This window comes from Callionymus lyra, chromosome 5, assembly GCF_982586985.1.
Source record: "Callionymus lyra chromosome 5, fCalLyr1.hap1.1, whole genome shotgun sequence".
Taxonomy (NCBI): domain Eukaryota; kingdom Metazoa; phylum Chordata; class Actinopteri; order Syngnathiformes; family Callionymidae; genus Callionymus; species Callionymus lyra.
In genome coordinates this window covers 21,162,150-21,181,788 of record NC_141822.1, presented here as the reverse complement: position 1 = coordinate 21,181,788, position 19,639 = coordinate 21,162,150, and the positions used below count along the sequence as shown (strand labels likewise).

The following is a 19,639-nucleotide window of genomic DNA, read 5'->3' as shown; positions in this document are numbered from 1 at the left end:
GTTTTAGTGATTGACTCGTTCAATAGTGAGGTTTTCAGACATTAAAGTGTGCTGCAAATTAAACAAACAAAAAACAATATTAGGGGCAAACTGTTCAACGTTTTGAATTTAAAATAAGTCAGCTATAATTTGTGTCGTTACAATTGCAAAAATATTGATTAAGTGGTTATTGCTATCTCATTTTATTTCTTATCATTATATTGACCAAAAAAATGTACCTAGAATAATCAAGTATTTGTCTCAAAAGATTGTCCACTGAAGTCAAAGAAATATCATGATAACTGAACTTTTTTTTTATTTCACATTAAGCAATAGCTCATTAAATGTGTTTCCACGTATTCTCAAGCCTAGGAGTCTCTAGGTTGCACCTGTTACACACTACGTCTCCATTCTTCACAGGCATGGGCACCAATTCCCATTAGTATTTCTGTCCGTTGAATGAAACAAAGGGAGAACAAAAGTAGGAGAATGAGTTCAAGAGGGGTTAGAAAAACGTCTGAAATGGCGTCCACCAGGGATGGATGGAGTATGACAAGAGGAGCAGATTAGGGAGACCTTGGAAGTGTTTAATTAAAACAAGACGCTCCAGTGGGTTGCACCTACTCACCAGGTTTGGTGGTCTGAGCGGCGGCCATATTCCATTTTGAATTCCTGCTAAAAAATGGGGATTATCCTTAATCAGGCCTCGCTCCGTTGGGGCCTTGGCACTCACTCAAACCGTGAAAGGGGCAATTAGGAGAAGGTTTGAAAGAATAGAAATGACCCAGGAGACCAACCCTGTCAGTCGCTCTTTGTCTCACTGTGTTTCCTTCCTCCTTATTGAACCAGATATCTCTCCCGTTGCCACATAGTGTCTGTTCAAGAACTCGTATGCGCATTGTTTCCGAAATGGAAACACAATTTATGTCCCAACAATGAAGAGAATCCCCACAGCAAAATGTAAAGATAACAACAGGAGGTAATTTATAAAGAAAGCTCTTTAATCAACAACCTTTTAAAAGTTCAATACTAAGATCAGAGCTGCTGTTGAAAATGCATGTGGCATTAATGACCTTTAAGAATTCAACTTAAAGGGCAACTCATGTGAAAACACAACTTTCCTGACTCACTCACATGTTTCAATCTATTGAAATTTAAACCTTCCTCTCCAAGATGCAGTAAGTCTCTCATCTTGACCATGTTTGGAATTAATTACTCAATAAAGTTCTCCCCTAACTGAAATCTCGACGAACGAGAGGTTACGAGAGCCGAGTCCATTGTAAGTAAGTAAGTAAGTTATATTTATTGTGACGTAATAATGGCTTCACTCCTTCTCCAGCCAGCTGTAGACACACCCTGCTTTGTTTATACAACAAGTCTATTGCAGGGGGAGACTTCCTTGATTCATGATGCATGGTGACAAACCTCAATGCTTAACTAATCACAGCAAAGTGGGTGTGGCTTTAGTAAACAAGATTTTAGCTCCATAAAAAAAAGTATTTCAGTAGGCAGAGCTTAAGCACTTGTAACGTAAATATTTCAATAAAAGTACACTAGAGTAGTGATGGGCTGGTGAAGCTTCATGAAGCAGTGTCATCATTTTCAGACCACTAGATGGCACTGTCTGCTCTCGAATGTATTTATTTAAACAGTTTTTTTATCGTTTAAAATAGGACACTGTTTCGTGAAGCTTCATCACTCCAATAGAGGTCCAGGATCAATTTAAGAGACACTTAAATCAACACTATTACTTGCCCTTTGAGCCTTCTATGATACGGTAGAAAAAAATGTCAAATAAGATCACACTCACCATTTTATAAGGTTCCTTCTGAAACTTAATGAAATACAACTTTTAAATAGTATGTTAACCTGAAAGATCACACAAGGTGCCAAAATCTGTCAACAGTCGAAGTTGCTGTTCAAACAAACATTTATATTTAGTGACCTTTCTTACTGATTGTGATATAGTCTTTTTATTCTTGGACGCTCCATCAATTATCTCCAGCAAACATGGCCATGAAACGTATTTCCTTTTTCCTTTTCTGTTCCTTATCTTATCTACTTTAGATCTACATAGTTCTATATGCAGTGCGGTAACATATTATAATAACGAACCACAAATGAGATTGAAGTTTCTCCTCTTCAAACAAATGTACAAACACTTCAGATGAAGAGTATAAATGGTGAGGGTCGCTCAATCCTCAGCTGATCAATATCTTTAGAAAACTGTTTTCCTTTAGACAGGGAATTCAGAATCAATTCAGAAACGGGTGAACACACAGACCATTGAATATCCACTGTTACAACCTTGGTCACGAGTCGTCCTTTGGCTGTGTAATTCACGGAGAATAGCCTGTTTCGTCTTCTTCGTTTAGAACCACGGAAGTGGTTAATGGTGAAACTCCATCGGTCTCTGAGCAATGCCGCCGCTCTCTCTGGCTGTCTATCTTCTCACCCTCACATTGCAACCCTTTCTGTGTTTTCCCATGATTTAAAAAGCGGTTCATTATTCATGGTCCCTCTCTGTAAGAATATTGACCATTCTAAGCCTTTAACTTGATCAAACAGTCTCCAGCAGCTCCCTGCCCTACGTGCCTCTCTTACAGCACTCCTACCTAAACGATGAGAATGTGTGGAAAGTGCTTTGACTTTCTTGCATCACGCGCTGAACTCTGAGCAGGATGGTACGAGGCTGATCTCATTCCAACGTTCCAATTGGCAACTCCAGAGGGTTTCTAATTGCTAATCTACTCACTGCTCTTTATTAACTCTCTTCTTTAAACCAGGGAGGTGCGTGAATTCGCCAACGGATCAGTCTGCCTGGAGTGTGACCGCCAGTGTGAGAAGATGGAGGGCAGCATGACCACTTGTCTCGGACAGGTAAGACGCGACTGCATCCGTTCATCCGTGCTTATAAATAGGAACAAATGAGCTTACTCTTTAGAATTCAACATCATAAACAGTGTTTGCAAGAGCCAACGCGTGTTGCAACATGTAAATGTTATTTATCTTTTATTTCTGGCATGTGTTGAAACAAATGGCAACATATCTTGGATACAACATACATCAAATATTCATCTTTTCTTCAGGCTAACTTGCTGATGTTCTATGAACACCGTTGAAACCTACAATAACAGATATAGTGAATACAAATATTATTACTTGTCATCAGATTCTGGTGAACAAAATTGAATTGTATTTAAAAGTTATTGTAAAGTTAATATTGTAAGCATTATTGTAATTAAAAGTTACTGTAAAGTTAGTATTGTATTTAAAAGTTGAAACTTAACTTTAAATCTATCTATATATTATATCTATATATTTTTTTTATTTTTTTTAAATGCATGTTTTGTTGTTGTTGTTTATATTTACGGTTCTTTTGTGTGTGTTGAATTGAGTGAATACTAATGTAAGTAAAATGAAATAAATTAAAATGTATTTAAACTTATAAGTATGCAAATCCAAGCTGATAAGTAAAAATTAGGGGTTGGATGATGCCTCATGAAACAGCTGGTACTGTATCATGATACAGTTTATTCATCTAGATGGCACTCTCATTTTGAAATTGATGCCAGATGTAATCAAATTACTAGATCAGAGCCAAATATTATAAAGCAAAGAGTGCCATCTTGTGGCCTATTAAAATAAAAACACTGTATGATTCCCCACCAGCTGTTTCACGAGGCCTCATCGACCCATCACTAGCCCACAGGCTAGGTCCTTGTAAGACAGATAAATTAATATTTTTTTAAAGTTCTAACACATTTTTAAATAATATATAATTAAATTTGATAGAATACTTGGATGCTTAAAAACAGCTTCAATAATCTCTGGTCTTTAGAGTCTGGACTCTAAAGCAATATGTGCACAGATTACATAGAAATGAAAACAAAAACCTCTCTTTGTTATATATAGATCATTACATACATCTATAGACGTAACTGAAACATACCATCATGATCGACCTTCTGAGAAAGATCTACAAAAGAAGTTTTTAGTGCAAGAGAACATCTAAGTGTTACTGAGGGGAGCAGGTACAAGACCAGGAGACGCATCTAATGGTAAATTAATTTATCAGTCTGCTCTGTACTCAAACCAAGGCTGGTGTATTTGCCTCATCTTTAAAAAAAAAAAAAAAACTGCATTCATTTAATTTGTTTAGATTTTTTTCTTCACTTTTGTCTAATTTTCCGGTTGAGCGAGAAACGCTTTAGTGAAAACAGATGAGCTTCTCAGTAGCTAGAGTTTCAAATGCTGGTCACAGTTGAGTAGTGAACAACACCAGAGTCAAGCATCCACGGGCGCTTACTCACAAATACACATTCATATACGGACACGGTTGAATGCATCCAGACATCCGTATGTAGCCACACGCGCGGAGGTAGACACAAACATGCAGTATTGAGCCTAATCTTTACTGATGTACTGCGTCGGAATGAAAAAAAAAAGATTGAGGGAAACATTCCATTACATCCAGCAACGGCATCGACCATGGATGTATCAACGTGTCTCTGCGGCTCCTCTTACATCACTTGAATCATTTGTTAGGCTGTTCGCAGTATTTGAATCCAACCATCTATGTTCATTTGACTCATAAAAGACGTTTATGGTCTGTACTTTGGTTTGTTTTTATAGTGTGAGACAGAAAATATAAAAAAGTAAACAGGAATTAAAATTAAAGAGCAACTAATATCTGGATTTAAGTGTGTCTTAAATGAATCTTGGACCTCTATTGTACTCATCAGTATATGTCTCTACAAACTTCTCTTTTAATTAAAATATTTACAACAGAAAATGTGCTTAAGCCCCGCCCACTGAAGAGAGATCAAATCTTGTTTACCATAACCGCACCTACTGTGCTGGGATTGGTCAAGCATCCAAAAGAATTGTTGTAAAAAACAAAGCAGGCGTGATTACTGTATGCTGGAGGAGGAGTGAAGACCATTATTATGTAATAATGGACTCCGCTCTTGTAACCTCTCGTTCGCTGAGATTTCAGATTTATAAAGTCATAACTTCAAAACGTCGTCACGATAAGGGACTTACTGTATCCTGGAGAGGAAGACTTTAACATTTGAAACATGTTATTAAGTCAGGAAAGTTTGGTTGTTTGCCCTTTAAATATTTAAAAAATGAAGCCATTGGCAAGATATTATGTCATAATGAGTTATGGAATGGTTGTCCTGTTCAAAGAGACATGTCCAGGACAATAGTAATGAGAGTAATTTGAATATGCTGATGTGGTCAGATATGACTGAAATCTAAGGTTCTAATCAGTGTAAGAGAAATGTATACAATACGCCCAAAAACAACATCTTCAATGTTGGTGTTTCTACGATAAACAACTCTATAGTATCAAAGAATAGATGCATGGGATCTTGTACCTTGAAGTCCTTCGTTTTGACAACCTCCTTTATTCAGCCAATCAGCTTAAAATGGGTCCTGGATGAGATTTCCCGTCTGACAATGTCCCCAAAAAGTACGGCAGAGGGGATAAAGTAGCGCCCAAAAAACGTATTAAGATGTAAACCTATAAACCTATTCAGAACGCTTTAAGTTGCCAGGCGACAGATTCTTCAACTCAAGGATTTGAAAGAGATCTAAAAAGAGATGTATTCCCCTGAAGGGCATAAAATACTTATTCCAATCGGTGAACAATGATTTAAGATATTTAAGATTTTTAAATACTGTATGCATTGCATATTGTGAATCCTTTTTTAGTCCTTAAAAAAACCTTTATATAAAGGGCTGGCCTAGAGACTAGGTCATAAACTGGCAGCAACTGGAGGCTCTGCTGGTCGCAGCGACATCTTCTTGACACAAGTCGAATCGCAACCAAGTTTTATTTTTTTGGAGACTATTTGGAGACGTTTTCAAGTCTCTATCAGGTCTCAGACTCATCGCCCTGGTGAGAGCACAAGCAATGTTTAGTCTCTGACGGTGAGATACTGCCTCTACTGTGTGAATGGACCAACCATTGAAATTATACCTTTTTATCTTTGTTTTTCAGTCAGTCAGTCTGACCCACCAGTCTTGGTCTGGGTCAGACTGATACATTTAGTTTGGTCATTTAGCGTGGTCTAGGTCTGTAAATGGTGTCATAGTCTTATCCCGCTCCTGTTTCCTCCCACTCGTAATAGTGGTCTTGAAGCATAATTAACTATTTTTCTTTTCCTTTAATAATACACATCACACAAACGTTGACACATCATTACAGCCCACTCCACTCCACACTCCCACTCTGTCGTTGCCTCCATCTGAAATAGTTCTGGTCTTGACTCAGTCTGGATCGATCTCGACACCTTCCCGGTCTTGGTAGTGTGTCTCGGTCTTAAATCCAAGTCGGACCCAAACACACGGTCGTTATTCATTCAAGAATCAAGCTGTGCTCGTGCTCGGCCACCGCATGTCAACCCCTGCTGTGCTGTACCTTGACATGACCTCATTCTTTATGCATTTTGCCATTTCCTACAGGGTTGCAGCAGAATACACTCTGGGCAATTTTGCTCGGCGCTTTTTAAATGACTCGAATTGAATTCACGCGGGTCATGCCAGCGACATTAGCTCCGGCGGAAAGAGAGCAAATTGACATAATTTGTTTGAATCTGATTTTGTCCGCCACCGTTGTTCATTTTTCATGTTCAGTAATGTTGTTCCGTTCCACAGTTCGGAAAACCTTATTTCCCCGCCGCAACTATCCTCTACTTCACATTAAACCTTGCCCTTTTCACAAATATACTACCTCGCTGTTTATTTGTCGCCGTGCACCGCCAGCACTTCTTTTGAATCTGTTATTTAATCTTGATGTTCTTTGCAGGGCCCAGATCACTGCATTAAGTGTGATCACTTTAAAGACGGACCCAACTGTGTGGAGAAGTGCCCTGACGGTCTGCAGGGAACCAACAGCTTCATCTTTAAATACGCAAAAGCCAACAACGAATGCCATCCCTGCCACGCTAACTGCTCCCAGGGGTAATTGACCGAGCTTATTTTTTAATTATTACATTCCAGGTTCCGTGACTGTGTGTCAAAAATGTGTTAAAATGCAAAAAATAACTTATTTTTTTACTTCAAGGAGACATTTGTGAAGATAAAAGTGAGGGTTAATGAATATCTAAAAAGAATAATTGAAAAATGTAAATTCACATGATCCTTTTCAGGTATTACAAGTTAATTTAAAGACCAAATACCCCCAAAAACTTCTGATATAAAGTTAAATTTAAAGTTAAATTGCAGAAATTATATAAAATCGTATTCCATATTTAAAATAGTATGGTATTTGATTGAAATTGGACAGACACACTGTAACATGTTTTTAATAATAATAGTAATACTCTGTTTTCTTTAGCACTTTTCAAAGTACACAAAATAAAATAAAAGTAAAGTATATCCTGCAAGACTAAACACTATACTATGTACTTTGAGGTCATGTATGACGAAAAGTGCAATATAAATACAATGTATTATTATTATTATTATTATTACAACTATAAATAAATGCTTCTAAAATATTTAATTAGTTCATTAGTTTTGGACTGTCTTTCTCAAGTAGTTTCCTTATATAATATTCTGATTAATTGTTTTACACTGCACAAAGAAGAATAGCGTCGCTCTACCCAAGAGACGATTAACATGTCGTAGATGAAAGAAGCGACTGAAGTTTATTTTTCTAGTTTCAGATTACAATGTAAAATACAAGATCAGTTTTGATGTGTGAAGGTGCCTCAAATTAACATTCCTTCATTAGCGCTAATGTTGTTCTCTTATTAAAAAAAGAAGATCAACTATAATCTTTGGAAAAACAACCACTGTGAAAGTGACTTCAAACAAGTTCGGTAATGTGCTGAAAATAAGAGTGTTTAATGAGACGATTTGCAGCTGACAGGTTATTATAGTTCACAATTATGATGCGTAAGTTGCCGACAGCAGTTTTATTTTGGCCAAATTGAGACAGATGACGATAAATTGGTTTGATTTTTGGCTGAGATGCACCAGCGTTAAAGACAAGAAGATAAACATAACATGGGTTATTTCCCTCTTATTTCATTGTGAAAATAAAGAGGTTAAATAGAAAGAAAAGTGAAAACAAAAAATAAGAATAATGATGATAAGTAAAAACTAAAATCTGAGTAGTTAGGATGGAAAATCGGTCATGCAGAATGATGGAAAGAGATAAAGAGAGGTGAAGAGTGCAGGCAGGTTAGGGTGGGTGGAGGTGAATGTCATCCGTGATTGACAGTGATGTACAGTATATTTTACAGACAGCTACTCTGACACAAGGATAAGAAGCAGTTGAAAGAGTCTGAGTTGCACAGTTTTGACTTGTAAAGACAAGGTTGGAAATGAGTATATCAGAGACTGAGCTCATGTAGAAAACTTCGGGAGCAAAATTAAGAAAGCAAGACTCAAACAAAAGCTATTAAAAATGGTTAGTACCAACAATGAAAACATTTTGAGTTATCTTTTTTTTTAACTGGCCCTATCTGAGTAAGAGCCACTTCTCCAGGGACAACCTGGCCTTCAGCCGTAACAACCCAATTCTTCCACGAGTGCTGACAAATTATTTTTGTTACATGTTTGACAGCTCACCTGACACCAGAGATGCCACCAGCATGCTGCCTGTCAAAGTTTTAAAGACATTATTTATTTTATTTATTCTTAATTTCCAATAAGGATCCTTGAAGTATCTCATTTCCAGATGTGTCCCACAGTCTTCTTTTATAATGACAATTAAATAGGATTTATTGTTAGAAATCAGCAAATCATGTCATTTCTTTGACTTACATTTTTTTTCCTGACATAATCTCTGCTAATGGTCGATGGCTTCTCTGCTCTCCATCTTTCATCAGTTCCTCACAGTGAAAGATGACTGACGTGCACAAGGCTTACTCATAACCTGTCAGTGAATTAACAGATAATCTCTTGTTTCTCCTGCTTTCAGGTGTGTCGGTCCACGACTTCAGGATTGTGTTGGCATGATGGACAGGTGAGAATTCTCTAGAGTGATTGTGTTGCTCGTCACTGGACGTTCCCCTGTGAGGCAGGGCTGTGCTCTGCAGAAGCTGGTTAAAGAATAAGAACAGACACACATACACGCACAAGACCTGAACAGCTCAAATAATGCTTTGCCGCCCAGCCAAGTAAGTAAGTAAAGTAAAGGTTATTTGTAAAGTGCCTTTCTAGACCAGGGTCACGAAGCGCTTTAACATTCAAAAACAATACACAGCTAAAATACATGCTTTAAAAGGCCAAGACACATAAGACAAACACAGGAGTCCCAGAAAATCAAGGAAAAAGCCTGCACAGATAAGAATGTCTGAAGATGTTTAGCAACAGCCGACTTCAGGGGCTGACAAATCACAGCCGTCAATTCCTTTGGAATGAGCAACATGGCGTATAATTTAAGTACAGTATTGTGGAGGCTAATCAGCACTCAATAGAGCAATGTGTAGAAATGCATCGTGGGAGTTCACAGTCTTGTTCGTAGTAAGGTTGCTGCAGTAATGAATGCCTCCCACTAAGTTCTGTAGTTATTTTAAAGCATATCTGCTGTTCAAATAAATCATCATTGTAAGAGTGGGAACAGTAACAAGTGTCTTTATTATAGATTACTTCAGTTTACTACGAAGAAAAAAAAATCAATAGAACAGCAGGAACGTGGAAGTTGAACCACCATATGTATTGAGAAGTGTCTCTCTTAATGAAATGTTTTTTTTAATCCAAGAAAAGTACTTCATGTATATTTTGGATAATTTATATGCGGTTATGGGTTCCATACAAAATATGGTGCTCTTATCTCGTAGAACCTAGGCAGTGACAAGAGTCACCTTTTTGTTTGAAGCTGTCAAACAACACCAGAGCAGTTAATCCTTGTATTATCTCTGGGTCAAGATGACCCGATGGTAAACACATAGGATTCCTCAAACACTAGGTCACCTTGACCTAGAGATAACACAAGGGTTAACACAGCATGACCCACACATCTTAAAAAAAAATTTAAGAAGAAAAGGAAACTGGATAAAAGTCTGGCAATTTATAAAGTGTGTAAAACATTGATTTGAGCAGTAGCTGGTCTAATCTAAGCACTCGCCTGTTATGATGGCATGGAGACACCAATCCAGGAGTCGATGTCAGGAGTTAGGAGAGGCAGAAAACCAAATCGTGCTCAAGGAAGCTAAGAAAGTGTCCAACATCACAGTCTTTAAGCAACACTAAATCCACAAGACGTAAATCCAGAACGTGCATTGAAACAGGCGAGAAATGAAAATGCAGAGGATGCAGAAACACAGAAAGGAGCTCAAAAATGGCAACTAAAGACGGAAAAGCTTACCTTATGTTACATAATAAACTGTTAAGGTTTATAAACAAAAAGGCAAGTTAGAAAAAGCATAAGTAAAACCTGATACATTTTTACATCATTTTTCAACCCACAAATTGGTGAACTGCATTGCATCAAATTTCATCACATCTTTATATATTGAAATGTTTCAGGAATTAATCGTATTGTGATCCATGTATCTAGATCTGTTTTAGATTGTTTAAGGGAGAGGTGATCATCCATAGTACTAATACATAGTATACACTGCTACTGAAAAGCACCAATCATTTATCAGTTTCATTGGGCGAGAGGTGAGGGACACCCTGGACAGGACAAAGACATACGACCATGCACACAAACACTCATAGCTACGGACCATTTCACGGGGTTTCCAAGCAACCTCTGTATGTTTATGGACTGTGGGAGGAAACCGGAGTAAACCCAGGAAACACAGGGAGAACAGACAAACTCCACACAGAAACAGTTGGCTCCTTCCCAACCTGGAAGCAAACCGGCAACCTTCTTGCTGCGAGGCCATCACGCTTACTGTCGTGCGCCATATCAATAATCAAACAAACTGAATAATCACCTTATCTTTTTAATTCAGATTGATATTAAAGAAGTAGCACCTACGATGTACAGTATTTATTCAGTGCTCAGTATTTTAAAACAATACATGTGAAAGCAGAGTAGACTGACAGAGGAATTTATATTATGTTCAGAAGCATCAGCCTGATTTCTTCCAACGCGCTAGGAAGATAACCTTCTCACCGTGTGACCAACTATATCCTTCATCATCATAATTTATGGTGAAAGGTCGATGAATGAAATATAATTGATCCGAAAACGTAGAGCTTTTATCTGCTGACTCGGCTCCTCTTTTATCGTACAATCGTTTCCACTTACGTTGGTATTGTAAAATAAAACAAAGGAAATGAAAAGGAGGCGTTTTTTTCTTTTTTTAAATCTCCATTTGAAGCTATGTGAGCACAGACGCTTTTGAACGTAAGTGTGGCTGAAACCAAGTTTGCCCGGTGCAGTCGTCTATTTTTCCCTGTTGAAAACTCCTCGACCAGACAAAGACCTCACCCAGACCAAGGCTGGACTCATTCAAGCCGTGATTGTTGTTCTCAAACTGAATCTGCGGCTTTAAATCCGACCCTGAGGCACAACAAGTTATCAAACGTTAGTTTGTAAATCTCTCAAAAACTGTCAAAAACCCACTCCATCACATGTCTGCTGGAGAACATTTTTTCTTAAATATATAAAAACCTGCCTGTATAGAGGAAACTCTCTAGTGTGCTATATACAATTTAAACTGTAGTATTGCAGGTGAAGTATATAAAAAGGGTATTTACTTTTATATAAAACAAATAATATATTTTTTTAACATTTCAAACTAGATTCGATATTACAATTGATTAATGAAATGTTGAGGTTTATTTAAAAAACTACGGTGCTAGTTTTTCTTTTACTTTGAGGCATTTTTTCTACTGTAAATGTTCGTCCTTTGTTATCTAAAGTCTCTCCCAAGCATTTTTCATTTCTCCTTGTCTCTTTACCCCCCTCGGCCTAATCATCCCTTACACGTGCATCACTATTCACCACCAGGCAGTAAATCTCATTACGTCCCAGCCCACAGCGTCCTTTGTAAATTTAGAGCCTCTCTCAATATGGCAAACGTTGCTGCACCTTAACTCCCTGTGATACATGAATCTTCCATTAGCAGCTAATGGCCTTCAGCGCTAATAGAGGTTTGAACTTCAGTTTTTTCGGAGGAGAAAGGGGTTATTTTAATCTTTGCGTTTATGTTTTCTGCAACAAAAAAAAGAAGAAGAAGGGTAAAGATCACAGTGAGAAAGGTGACAAGAAAAAGAAGTGATTGAGTGCAAGGAGATGCAAAACAAAATCAATAACTTATAGTTAAAAGGAACAGACCCAAACATTTTAAAGTAAAAAACTAAAATTCATGACTTTGATAACTTGCAATGGATGTTACTGCTTGGAAATTAAACACATTCTAAATACAAATGAATCATGAGCATGTTGTGTAAAATAAATAAGTGAATTACAGGAATAAACTATTCTCATGTTTCAAACTCAAGGCCAAGTCATTGTATGTGGCTCCTGCCAGACGTTTGTATCATAATTAAAGTAGAACAATGTTCTTAAATTGGACCTTTAGAGATGATGGATGTCTTTCATATTAGTAAGCATAGGTGCCTTAGAATGGCTGCCTCAGGGATTGGTTTTGTTCTTATATTGCTTATTTTGTGTGTTACCTTATGCATTATTTTATTCTGTTCTGACACCACAAAAAATCCAATTTGTATTGAAAACACTTTATTCTCATTAAAAGTTTCTGATTCTGATCGTGATGCTGGAAGTTAAACTGAAACTGAATTAATTTAACCTTATATAAAGAAAGAGCAATATCAAAATTCCTGTTAAGTAAAACTTTTTTTCACCGTAACTTACATAGACTGCTAAACAAGTTTGGCCCCTGGTGTGATACAATATGAAACAGTTCTTTAACAAAAATACAAAGATATGAAAAGCAATAATTCAACAAACCAATGATGGTCTGATGAAGCTTCATGAAGGAGTGTCATGTTTAGAGGTCAGTAGGTGGCGCCATACGTATAAAAATGATTAGAACAAAAGAAAACGGTGCAAAGATCGCCATCTAGTGGACTCTGAAAATAATGACACTGACTCATGAATCTTCATCAGACCATCACAAGTAAATTTACATTCAGTTCAGCCTGTAAATTACCAAAACCAAATGCAAGAAATATTACTAAGTGTATTTACAGCTTGTATTTACAATGGCAATGGTGTGAAATGAGGAAAAGACTGGTGTCCAAAAACGTCAGTAAGCACAAAAATGAAGGCGTCACTTCAAGACTTAACACCTCAGGCCCATGGAAAAGTCGTGTAGGGTTTTTCGAGTTCACTTGCCAAATATTGCCAACAATCATCCTACATTATGAAAGCTACTATCAGTAAACCCTCAAGCACATTCATCGTATCTGCTGTTGCTGCACTGAAGACCAAGTACAGGTTAAGATAAACACCGAGAAAGAGCTGAGAGTTGCAGTATCGTGCTTCAAACCTCGCTTTGAAAAACTTTGCGGTACAAAATGTTCTCATTAAGGCCACTTATACTGACCTCCCTTTTTTGATTTCATTTTTTTAACAGCACAAATGTTGTTATTATATTTTGTTTTACATATTGAGCTCCCGAGTTTCTCATCAATTAAAATGTATATATTTTATTTTTCATGGTTCAATTTAATTGGTCAAAAGTTAAATGAAGATTCATCACATTTTAGCATTTTACTCAATCATTATTATTATTACAGGCAAAATGATGCACCTTGAGTTTGTTCTTTTACAGACGAAAATAAAGTTATTTGTTGTTGTAATTGTATCTTTATTTTGTTTTCTTGATTGTTAATAAACAACCAATGTTTTAGAGAAGTGTACTTATAACCATTTTATAAGCAGATTATACTATACATACAGCTGCCTGGGAGAGTGTGAGGCGCACGAAAGGTGTTCATCATCCTAAAGGGGGCATAAGAAAAAATAATGGCGAAGCTCTGCTGTAATAAGGTAGGCCCATCTAAACACAGAGTAGATTCACCTGCACATGCTTCAAAAGTTACGCAGAAATAAAAGCAGGAGCTACAAACTGTCTTCTGATCCATGGCAATGAATCTAGCTGGAGTGGGTCGACACATCGTCCAGCGTCACAAAGAATGAATCGGCCATCAGAGAATGTGATTGTTAGTGGATCAGATGCGTTATCTAACCGTCCATCACCTCCATTGGACCCATCATACATTGTTCTTTCCGTCACTCTGGACCCCCCGTGTGGGAATACATGCAACACTTGACAACCATAGGGACCCAGAGACCTGCGTCCCATTTAGCATAAACCGGACTTCTCTTATCATGCCAACCACACACCTTCTCCCTTGAGCAAGCAAGGTGTTTTTTACTCCTCAAACCTAGTTTCATGAAGACAGGCAAACACACACACACACACACACACACATGTACACACACAACATCTTCAAGGCCTACTAAGGTCTTGACATTTCTACACAAGGATGGCATCATCACTGTACTGACTCTGTCATCATATATGCATCTACATCCCTGTACCTTGAGTTTGTTGATTGTATGAGGGGATCTGGGGACCCCTCCGGTTTTAGTTAAAAGAATGTGTGAATAAAAGTTAATACAGGGGAGGTAATGCGATACAATGCATCCGATTCTACTCCTTAATATTTCATCAGTGTTAATGTTCATCCCCTGCTCTGTCTCTGCAGGACTCCCCTAATAGCAGCGGGTATCATCGGAAGTCTATTTATCATGGTCATCTTGGCGCTGAGTGTTGCCGTTTATGTTCGACGCAAGAGCATCAAGAAGAAAAGAGCCTTGCGGCGCTTTCTGGAGACCGAGGTAAGAGGTCACAGGCATTCATTTCCCATTTTCGGACGTATTTTGGATGCGAGCGGGAAAGATATTGGGTGTTAAACCATTTCTGCTGACTCACTCCCATGATGGAAGCAGCTGAAGAGCAGCCCGAGGACACTCATCAGCAGCGGGCCGGTTGCAGGGTTAAGGGTTCGCTGAAGGACACTTGAAAACTTTCCTGTTTATCAAATAATGTTTGTGCAATAGTTTGTTCATTTTAATCTCTATGCATACATTAGCATCTCAGCATGAGCTATGATACTACAGGTTTTTAAAGATTTAAAGCTGAAAAAAGGGTACGTCAAATATTATTGTAGAATCATATTAAAGGAGAAAACGTCCTACAATAGCTATAACAACACAAATAAGGTTAAAAGATGATTGTACAAACAAGTATATTAAATAAAAATGAGAATGCAAGTGACTGTCATGTCAGAAGAAGACGTAAATTGATATTATTATACATGTAAATTGTCTATAGGTGATTCGGTATCGCGATGTCTTTGAGTTTGAGTAGTTTTGGTTGGTTTTAATTCTGATATTATCTTGTATTGTCTTTGTTTGTTTTTTTCTTTTGTGATTATCTTGTCATTCATTTTTTCTTGACAGTCTTGAATCTCTGAGGTAAAAACTTACTTACAGGGAAAGGTTTTTTATCGCTTGAATACATCTGGAACAGCACATTTTTCCTCCTTAAACCCTGCAATCTTTTAATTCTGTTCCTTGCTTAAATCTTCTGCTTCTCCTTCTACTTCTACTCCTGGCAACCTTGTTCAATACTCTCGCTCTCTTTTTCCCTCTTATATTATTTTTCATTTCTTAAATATCGGTCTTGATGTTATATCATATTTTCTGCAGTTTGATATTTGACTTGTGAAAGTAGGCGGCAGTAATAAAAAAAAGAAGAATACAAAATAAAAATAAATTCAACTTCGAAGTTATTACTTCAAGTTGGTTAGTGTTATACAATGTCCTTGATTTAGAGATGGAAAGAAGACAGATTCACTGTTGTTCATTTTGCCAAGTCAGCTTCCCAACAACACCCAGGAGCTCACTTAAAAGTTACAATGCCAATTCATCAATTGGCGAACACAAACCTTCAAATGTTCTGCCTCAGCAATGATGCTCAAGCAAACCTCCAGAGATGTATTTGCTTCACATCAGACCTTGACGGGAGCATGTTGAGAGCAGAAAGTCAAAGATTTCAGATGAGCTAATGGTCTCTTCACTCCGGAGGATCACCTTTCGTCGTGGTGCATGAACACAGCCGCAAACAGTGGTGTGGCCTTAAGAGAGGCAGGTTTTGCTGACTGTCACTCAGTATTTGTATAAATCCTCGGTAATGTGGCGGCGCTAGAGACAGCTGTCAGGTCACAGGCCGCAATCAGGGCAACCTGCACTTCCAGGCGATGCTCATCCATCTTAATCGCAGGATCACCTTGCTCCGTGACGGGAAGTCTTGAATCCGAGATCTGAGAAGATCCACCAATGTACTGTCAACCGAAGGAAACGAGAGGTTATCTGCTTGACCCGCTTTCTCTCCTCTTGCTTCTTTTTTGTGCAATAGATATTATATTCAGAGGAGGATGGGGGGGGGGTGTTGTTTCCAAAAGTTGTTCCTCTCAAAAAGATACAAAATCTGTTCATCTTAGGTAAACCTAAACCGTGAGACACAATTTTTTTTTCCAAGAAAGCTTTTTCGATGATTTAAAAATAATGTATTTGTATAATGGTGCAGAAAATAAGTATTTAGCAAAAGCAATAATTTTGTCCCCTCCCAGACCCATTACTTCATTATTGAAGCTCTTCTATTCTCTTCTATTACCTGCATCAATGGCACCTGTTTGAATCTATAGTCTTTGTCCATCCAGCAGCATCTTCCGGAGGTGCTGTTAAAGAAGGTCAGACACTGAGCTATGGGGGGATGAAGAGGAAGTGTTAGAACTGCACAGTTGGTGAGACATGAGGCAGGAAAGAAAAGACAGAGAAAGAGAGAGCTCGGTGGGTAAAGAACTCCTCCAGCAATCCAAACCTATAGCAGCATGACTAAGAGCTGGTCCAGGCAGAGAGGAGAGTTTTAAGACTTATTGTACACATAAGAGAGAGGGTGTCTGCCCTCCGGACTGAGACCGGTAATTGGTTTCACAGCGGTGGAGCCTGAAAACTGAAGGCCCTGGCTCCGTATCTACATTTGATGCTTTGAGGTATAACTAATAGATCTGAGTTTAAGGATCGTAACGTCCTAGAAGGTTGAAATGTTTGGAGGAAATCTTAGATGTACTGTATGTTGGTGCTAGACCATGTAACACTTTGTAGGTTAAGATAAGGATTTAAAATTCTACTTGAAGCAAATATTGAAGGAAGGAAGGAAGGAAGGAAGGAAGGGAGGAAGGGAGGGAGGGAGGGAGGGAGGGAGGGAGGGAGGGAGGGAGGAAGGGAGGGAGGGAGGGAGGGAGGGAGGGAGGGAGGGAAGGAAGGAAGGAAGGAAGGAAGGAAGGAAGGAAGGAAGGAAGGAAGGAAGGAAGGAAGGAAGGAAGGAAGGAAGGAAGGAAGGAAGGAAGGAAGGAAGGAAGGAAGGAAGGAAGGAAGGAAGGACATCAATTTTACTACACAATAATCTGTAAGCTAGTATAAAAGAACATGACTTTACATTAATGTATTGCAATATTCTCCATGCTGCTGGAGTTTTGCCATAAAGAAAGTAACAGCTTTGCAAATTAGGGCACTTCAGCTTTTGTGGACAAATTGCCTTAATGAGCTACTTCAGGAAAAGCAACTAGTTTATGCAAAAGTCTTGATTCTACTTTCAGCCATTTTTAAAAAGCTAAAGGAAAACAAATGGTAAAATGACTTGCAGTGTGTGCGGTTGGTGCTTTTAACAGGACGGAATAGATAGAGGTAGCAGCAGCATATGGGTAAAAAAAAAAAAGGGTTAACTAACGGAAACTAATGTGTTGATTTAAGTGTATCTTAAATAGATCGTGGACTTATATTGTACTTATCAGTATGTGTCAGAAAATGTGCTTAAGCCCGCCCCCTAAAAATAAATATTTTTTTCTGGAGATCAAATATTGATTACCATAACCACACCCACTCTGCTGTGATTGGTATGCACTGAAAATGTTTTAAAAAAAAAAGAAAAAAAAAGACTTTTGTATATTTGCCTGAGAAATTATCAGTAAATGGAAAAAACAGTTTAATTAGACTCTTCTAATATAATGTTCTAACAGATGGAATTTATAAATGTGTCTATATAGTCCTTGGATAAAGTATATTCTAAAATATGAACTAGAGCAATGTATCTAGTTTTATGTTTTTCAAGAATAAAGCTAAAGTACAAACATTTTTATTTAGTTGTAAAATTAAATTATGTAAATGAGGGAAGATTAAAAAAAGATGAATCTGATCTATTTTATGTTTATGTGCGGTTATTGCATTTCATATTTCTTTATATCTGTATTTGATAGTTGCCTGCAACATACAAAAGTTATAAATAGAATATGGTATTAAGGGACTTTCTCGGATTAACTGTTTTTCTGTTAAAAGGTTCAATAACAGCTGGATGACGTAATCCATAAACAAAGATGTATAATGTGAACATTTATGCAGCGATGTCGCAGTGGAATCAATGTTTGGAAACACTGTTTATTTAGTCAATAACAATAATTCGGTGGATGTATTCAAGCAGGAGTCTTCAGCGTTCTGCCTATTTGTCCAGTAAAGCAACTGAATCCTCTCCAGTGCTCCCCCAGTAAAGCTCATTTGTCGAAAGCACATTGCGTTATTAGCCGGTAAATAAAGTGCTGCGGTGAGTGTACTAGTGGGTATGAACTCCGGAGAATTTTATAGGCCACGAGTCTGAGCTGGATTTAATAGCTTGCTCCTCTTTAGCTCCATCCAGGCTTTTCCTAATGAAACGATAACAACTACAGGCTGTCACCATCTGTTCTTATTAGTGCTCCATCACAACCTTCCTGCTTCGCATCTCAGTTTTGTAATTCATGCACGGTTTGAGCGAACACATTGATGCAAATGATGCTCTTTGCCCAAATACCAGCCTCCTCTGATGGATGTGAGCAAAGTTCTTGCTAAATAAAGTCAACAGCTGGGAAGAAGGTGCAATAATAGTTTGGTAAAGAGATTCAACAGCAACATATTTTTCTCATTCATCAAAATACACAGGAAATGCAAGATACGCATTTGTTTTTTTTTGTGTCTTGGCTCAAACTGCTGCCCACACAACATGAGCTTAGATAAGATGAATGAATACATAAATACATAATCAAATCTAAATGTTGTTGCACGACACATACCTCACGAAACAATTACCCTTTACAAATGTCTCCAATGTTCGAATTAAGGCAAAGATGAATACATAACACTTTTTGCCAACAAGGAAACCAGATTTCTCCATACCAAGATTTATTTTTTTGTGTTGAAAAAAAAATTTGGGGTTAGGGGGTGTCTGTTGTTAAGAATCTGGCTATACTGTCCATATCATGATACACAGGCAATAATACGATACATTGCATCACTGTAGGAACACCAATATATTTGTAATATTGCCCAATAACTTGCCTTTTCTGTTTGCAGAATTTACAGATCCCATGACTCTTGACTTAAGTCTTAACTAGTTTAATTTGTCAGCCAAACGTCAGCTTTAAAAGCTGATAGAGTGAAATGTATCCTCTTGTCCTCAGAATAGAATTTCTGAGGATTTTATTGTTCCTTTAGCTGCTTAAATTGTAATGACTGCTGTAATCTAGTGGCCAGAGGTTCAATGGCAACACAAAAATGAACAAATGCTGTGAATATTTGATATAAAAAAATATATTATTTAAAGAAAAGATAAAA

General features: G+C 37.7%; 1 protein-coding gene across 3 annotated transcripts in view; it reads left to right on the top strand.

Annotated features, from left to right (window-relative positions):
- The window catches only part of LOC148079724 (receptor tyrosine-protein kinase erbB-4-like), a 222,740-nt gene that overhangs the window by 171,586 nt on the left and 31,515 nt on the right, over positions 1-19,639 (top strand). For all 3 annotated transcript variants that reach the window (XM_087791381.1, XM_087791382.1, XM_087791380.1), the window contains exons 14-17: positions 2,766-2,859; positions 6,797-6,951; positions 8,921-8,965; positions 14,638-14,770. In XM_087791381.1, coding sequence (XP_087647507.1) covers positions 2,766-2,859; positions 6,797-6,951; positions 8,921-8,965; positions 14,638-14,770 — 427 coding nt within the window. The remainder of the gene's footprint in view (positions 1-2,765; positions 2,860-6,796; positions 6,952-8,920; positions 8,966-14,637; positions 14,771-19,639) is intronic.